Source organism: Alligator mississippiensis, chromosome 2 (genome assembly GCF_030867095.1).
Source record: "Alligator mississippiensis isolate rAllMis1 chromosome 2, rAllMis1, whole genome shotgun sequence".
In the NCBI taxonomy this organism is placed as follows: Eukaryota; Metazoa; Chordata; order Crocodylia; family Alligatoridae; genus Alligator; species Alligator mississippiensis.
Window position 1 is genome coordinate 36748877 of NC_081825.1, and position 6000 is coordinate 36754876.

Genomic DNA, 6000 nt, shown 5'->3' on the forward strand with positions numbered 1-6000 from the left:
GTAGGGATGCTGACCAAATACAAGACTCAATGACATGTAGTACATTTGAGAGGGTTGTCTAGGTCCTCCTTACTTCAACAGAGCAATGGTTAGAAGAAGAGCTTTTCTCCACAAGGATGCTGCAGTTACCCAACATCACTGGGGGAGGGGCCTTCCCATCAGCAGAAGTGGAGCCAGGATATGGCAAAGGAGGGTGTAGAAGCAGCTATATGCACTGCAAGGATGGCTGCATTCCCACTCCCAACCTCCTCCCCCATAACCCACCAATGTGGGCAGACCACACCGTGGAAGCCTTTAGGGACTTCTGTTAAGTCCCCAAAGCAGATAAGAATCCTCTACTTCCCCTCTGTGCTCAATGGCATGTTTCCTCCTCTCCCCCTACCGCACCAACTGTCTTTGCTGCTTTGCCTGTCCTGTCCTGGGGGCAGGAATAGCTTCAAAGTCACTGCTGGCCACTCTAGCCAAGCTGCATGGGGACTGAGCTCAGTGACAGTGGCAGCAGTGTTGATGCAAGGGGGGTAGATTCCCACACTATTTCCAGCACCCTGTGACCAAGCCCAAGGAGTGGGAACTTGGCACTACCACCCATTGCCTTTCCAACTATTGCTATTCCCAGCTAAGACAATTGCTCACATAGCCCAGATAGAGTGGACAGCAATGACTTTGAATGGCCCACCCCAGAGACAGTGCCAAAAGTGACAGGTGCAGACAGTGGAATAGGGGAAGGGCAAGGGAAGGGTCATGCCTCTGAGTATAGAGAGGAAGGGGGCATTCTCGTCCACGTTGGGGACTTTTTAAAACTCCCTAGAGGCTCCACAAGCATGGTCCAGTCCAGAAGGAGGATGCAGCCACATAACTGCACCCTCTCTGGATCCACTCCCCATCCTTCAAGGCCCATTATAAGACCTTTCTTCACCTCAATTGCTGAAGAACATTTCCTCCCAAATGGAGGTGACTATATATTGGAGAAATGGGGGTTTATTAAGAAAAATAAGAGGTGATTTTTCCTGAGGATTTTCTACCAGCCTTGATTTAGTTGAATATTTATTTTAGATAATGTTTAAGGCACCTAGAACAAAGATGAAGAAGTTTTTACACATCTTATTATATATGATAGCAAATAATCAACAAACAAACTTCTGTATTTTCATTTTGCAGATAGCTGAAGCAGCTGCAAGTCAAGTAGAGGATAGGTAAATCTATTTTCAGCTACTTGGTATCTCCCTGCATGCAGTGGGAGGAGGCAAAATAGAAAAAGTTCAGGAATAGGAAGGGTAGAAATAACCACTCCATGAATTGTTCAGGTCTACTTATCGCAAACAGGGATGAGGAATGGTTTTGTATGCAACCTCTGGACTGGCTCAGGAGATCATAGAATCATAGAAAATGAGGATTAGAAGAGACTTCAGGAGGTCATCTAGTCCAACCCCTTGCTCACAGCAGGGCCATCACCAATGATGTTGGTTATGGTCCAAAGCCAAGGCTTTGTCTAGCCAGGCTTTAAAAACCTCCAAGGATGGAGATTCAAGGTTATTCTCTGGGTAACCTGTTCCAGTGGTCCTCATGAGAAAGTTTTTCCTAATATCTAACCTTAACTTCCCTTGCTGCAACTTGAGACCATTGTTCCTTGTTCTGTCATCTGTCATCACTGAGAAGTCTAGCTCCATCCTCTTTGTAAACACTCTTCAAGTAGTTGACGGCTGTAATTAAATCCTCCCTCAGTCGTCTCCTCTCCAGACTAAATAAGCCCAGTTCCCTCAGTCTCTCCTCATAAATCATGTTCCCCAGCCCTCAGATCTGTGCTCTGTTCCCAGTTCAGCCACAGTCTTCTTGCTTCCCCAAAAAGTAAGCCAGTCATGGGAGAGCCTCAGCTGGTATGAACTGGCATAGCTCTATTGATTTCATTGATAGATTTAAACTAGCTAAGGATCTGTCCTTTAATATGTGTTTCAGGTTCCATAGCTGTAAATTGGGTGTTACTAGGATAAATGCATCAATATATATGGATTGTGTGGGCCTGACAGTGATGTGACCAGATTTTCATCCGGTCACGTTGTTCAGAACTCTCTAAATACACAAAAGAAGGGCTGCTGAAATGAACTGCTTATGCTTCCAGGTTGCAGGAACTGATTCTACAATCTCTCATTTTGATCTACATATAAAGTCATTCTTCTCTGGTTTTCTGCAGAAGATCAGCATTTGGCCATTAGCACCTGTTCATTTTCTCTCTGAAATCAACAGGAAAGCTCAGGTTCAAGTCAGAAGAAAAAGCACATGGTATAAATTAGGAATTACCTGCAAAGCACTTTGTTTCTGAGCTGACAGAATCCATATTAGCTTTAGTAGGACTGCCTGCATTTGGAAGAGGTAAGGAGTGCTGAACAGGCCTCAGTGGAGTAAGAAATCTCCTAAATTATTGCAGCTATTTGCACAAGAAACATTGTAATGTTTTTACTGTGCTCATAACATTTGTGTTTGTATACAGTATAGATCATTCAGCTCGAAATACTTGGTGCTTTTCAATAAAATTATCATATAATTGCATAAGGCAATATCATGGCATGACAGGGTAAATTATTTTATAATTCTAGCTTTCACACTCAATAGTTATGTATTATTTTATAAATCAGGCTACACTTTTTATTAATGATGGGATTCATTTATTTGTTACCAGAGGATTGTTGGGGTGGGGAATGATTTAATGTACTTGAAATATAAAGCAAAGAACATTTTCTTATGGGCTTAATCACACATGATTTTGTGAGGAATTAAGAAAAGAGGCATAAATTTGTTAGAAGATGAATGCTCTATTATTTCTATAAATGATCTGCTACCATGAATCATAAAGCTGTAGTTGTCACACAACTAAAAACAAGATGATTAGAAAATGCTAAATGTTTATGGCCAAGTCTACTCAGCCCAGTGTCTAAAGACAGAAAGATTACTCATCTGTTTAGAAGAGTGAAAAAATAATTTCACACTTCCATAGAACATATTATTTAGTAATGTGACAGTCTGTTGCCAAATGTTATAAATTCTCACCACATGTGGTTTTAGGAATGATTTATTTAAATAGTTCAGTAACTATAAAAGGTAACTTAAAGATTTCACATTTCATCACTATGTTGAACTATTTTATGAGGTGACTGTGCAATTCTACATCAATCAGAGATCTTTTTCCCACATGAAAACTTAATGCTTCAGAAAGCTGGTTTGCTCTCATTAGCTACCTGATTATGACGGAAAAGCAGCCATATCACAGAACTTTCAGGGAATTTTTGTTATTCACAAACCTAGGAAGAAAGACAGCCTTTAGCCTAAGCAGAATCTTACTGAATGAATGTCCTTTGTTTACAATACAATATTCAGACACAAATTAGATTAGTTAACAGTATAAATTCCATTTTTTGGAATGGACTTGAAGTGGCAAATTTGAAATTAATATGTGTGCAGCACAGTCTTTCTTGTGCCACTGAGAACCTTCTACTGACATTAATGGGAAGTCCTGCTTAGTAATAGATTACATGTTATGGCCATAGATATATAAATGGAGAATAGATTGAGTCTTAGCAAACAAATAAGATTTTTTTTTAAAGTAGCTTGTCAGCATCAATGCAATGTCTGAATGTTGTCTAAAAGCTAGATCTACAGAGATGTAAGTCTTAAACCTGTGGCTATACTGCTTTATAATGCTGAAATAATACTGTATTTATACAATATAATGACTTGTAGAACACAAACACTGACACAGAAAAAAAAACCTCTATTTGTATCATAAACTTGAAATGCCCCTTTGTAAAACCATGAGCTATATTAAGATGTACCTCTATACATTTTATATCAGGGAGCAGCTTTGAGAGGCGACTGTGACTGATAGATGCACATGTGATTTTTTTTCAGTTTTTCTAATATAGCTCAGCACATATTCACTGTAAAATATAATGCACAGCATAACATATACTCCTATGCTAGATTTCATTTCTGTTTTATAATTTCATATGAAAGTAAAAGCAATAGAAGGAAAAACAAGATTTACAGTTCACAAGTTATTCTGACTTTTTCAAGCATTTTCATTTTACAGTTTTTATACATGACACTATTACAGTCTAATATACTTATACAGCCTCTTAACAGATTAGATCCTGTTGCTACAAACAGCACAAACTATGAGTGACCACTTTACCTTCTGAAAAATCAATCAGTCCCAGCAAATGAAGCAGCTTCAGAGATGCAAATATAATCACAACAATACCCACTGTTTGCAGTCCCTCCGACTCCCACTCTAAAGTCAACATTCTTCAAACAAGCAAATCATTCCAGTCTTCAAACCACTTTGCAATCAGAGGGAAAGTAGAGGATTTTACCAATATTGTGTTTTGAAGAAAGTTGTAATGGTGAAAAGCAACGTTGTGTTGCGCTGCAGAAATTAACTGACCACCCTAGTCGATACAAAATATTAGCTAAAGCCCTGCATCTTATGCTTCTCTAAGCATTTGCTTTCATTAGCAGTGAGTCCTCTTAGAACGCTGAGGTGGACCACTAACCCCTTGATATGACATTGTATCCGGCAAGTAGTGTTACTTCAGAGCTGATGGGAGAACATCTGTTTCAGAACTCGAGACTTTGCTGTGTCAGTTCAAAGAAACACTCCCTGGAAACTTGCACTAGGGAGCACACTGCTACCAGCACTGTGCATTCTAATGCTCCCAGGCTCAAGCTTTCTGATTCTACTCAAGCCTACTTTGACAATATTTTTTTTGTTAAGATTGACAAGTACTCATTTACCAAAGATGCCCTTTTTCAATGGCAGAAAAGTACTGCCCTTTGCATTTACATACAGTTTGTTCTTCCAATATGCAACAAGAACTTAGTTAGGATCTCTAATGAAAATTAGAATGAAATTAAACAACAAAACTTATCAGCATGATCTTGTGTATCTCTGCTTAACAAAACTGAATGTTATGAATAGGATACTCTCCCCCCCACCAGATTGTAGATTTTGCTTTAGAAATCAGAAGAGCCGATTCTATAAAACTAAGGATTTGATTCTTCAAGTGTTAAACCTCGAACTCTCATGAATTTTATAGGTAATTAATAATGCTCAGTAACTACTTAGAATTCAGCAAGTCACAGGATGAAGTGGAAAGTCTGCACGTTATTATCATGGCTTTTTTATCTATAGGGTTTTATCTATAGTATCTGTTGTATTTATTAATATGAATACTGAGAAATGCAGTGTACAGTACTTGCTCTAAAACATGTTTATGCAGTATCAACATGTTAAGGCCTGGGAAAGAAATGCTTGCATTTTAGCCCACTAAATTAACTGATTGTAATCCAGTTGGGATACCAAGCACCCAGGAAGATTAAGGGAAGTCCCAGAAAGATCAATTTTATGTCATTCTTAATCATATCCCATTAATAAATATATCAATAATAACAATCAGAAGTAGGGTCTGGTAGCAGCTTTTGTGAGGAGACTGCCTAACACTTCTCATTAGAAAGAAATCTCACTAACTCTGTTGAGAAGTTCTGACATTTTTTCAGGAGGCCACAGACCTTTTAAGAAATGCCCTTCACCTTCTTTTAGATATTATTAGCAACCCACTATATGCTTTAATATCATTCTATAATTATATGTTTGATCTTTTTTTCTCAATTTCTCTTCTTTTTTGAAAGTAGCATCTTGTTCTCTCCTTTTCTCTTCATTTTTCTGTTCTCTACTCTTCAGTTTCTTCTGGCTTATGCTCTCTCCCTTTATCTGCTCTCTGTACTTGTGCTCAGTTACCCCATGGTCAGATGGGTAGAGATTGTGGAGGTTTTCCCTTCTGTAGCAGGGGACATGGCCCTCTTCCTTGGATTTCTCAAGCATATCTTAATAACCCTCACAGCAGCAGGACTTTAGCTACCATTGTCCCCCTTTCTTACCTGTCGTAGGTTAGGGAGTTATGCCTTTTGGCTGTCAGGGTTGACTGTGTAGTTTTACTAATAGGTTAGACA

The 6000-nt window shown here is 38.9% G+C and overlaps 1 protein-coding gene across 2 annotated transcripts in view; it reads right to left on the minus strand.

Moving 5' to 3' along the window:
• The window catches only part of KCNIP4 (potassium voltage-gated channel interacting protein 4), a 215220-nt gene extending 210576 nt beyond the window's left edge, over positions 1-4644 (minus strand). The window contains exon 1 of one of the 2 annotated variants that reach the window (XM_019480158.2): positions 4184-4644. In XM_019480158.2, coding sequence (XP_019335703.1) covers positions 4184-4295 — 112 coding nt within the window. In that variant the 5' untranslated portion in view covers positions 4296-4644. The remainder of the gene's footprint in view (positions 1-4183) is intronic. The other variant, XM_019480168.2, reaches the window with a different exon arrangement.
• Positions 4645-6000: the final 1356 nt, after the last annotated feature.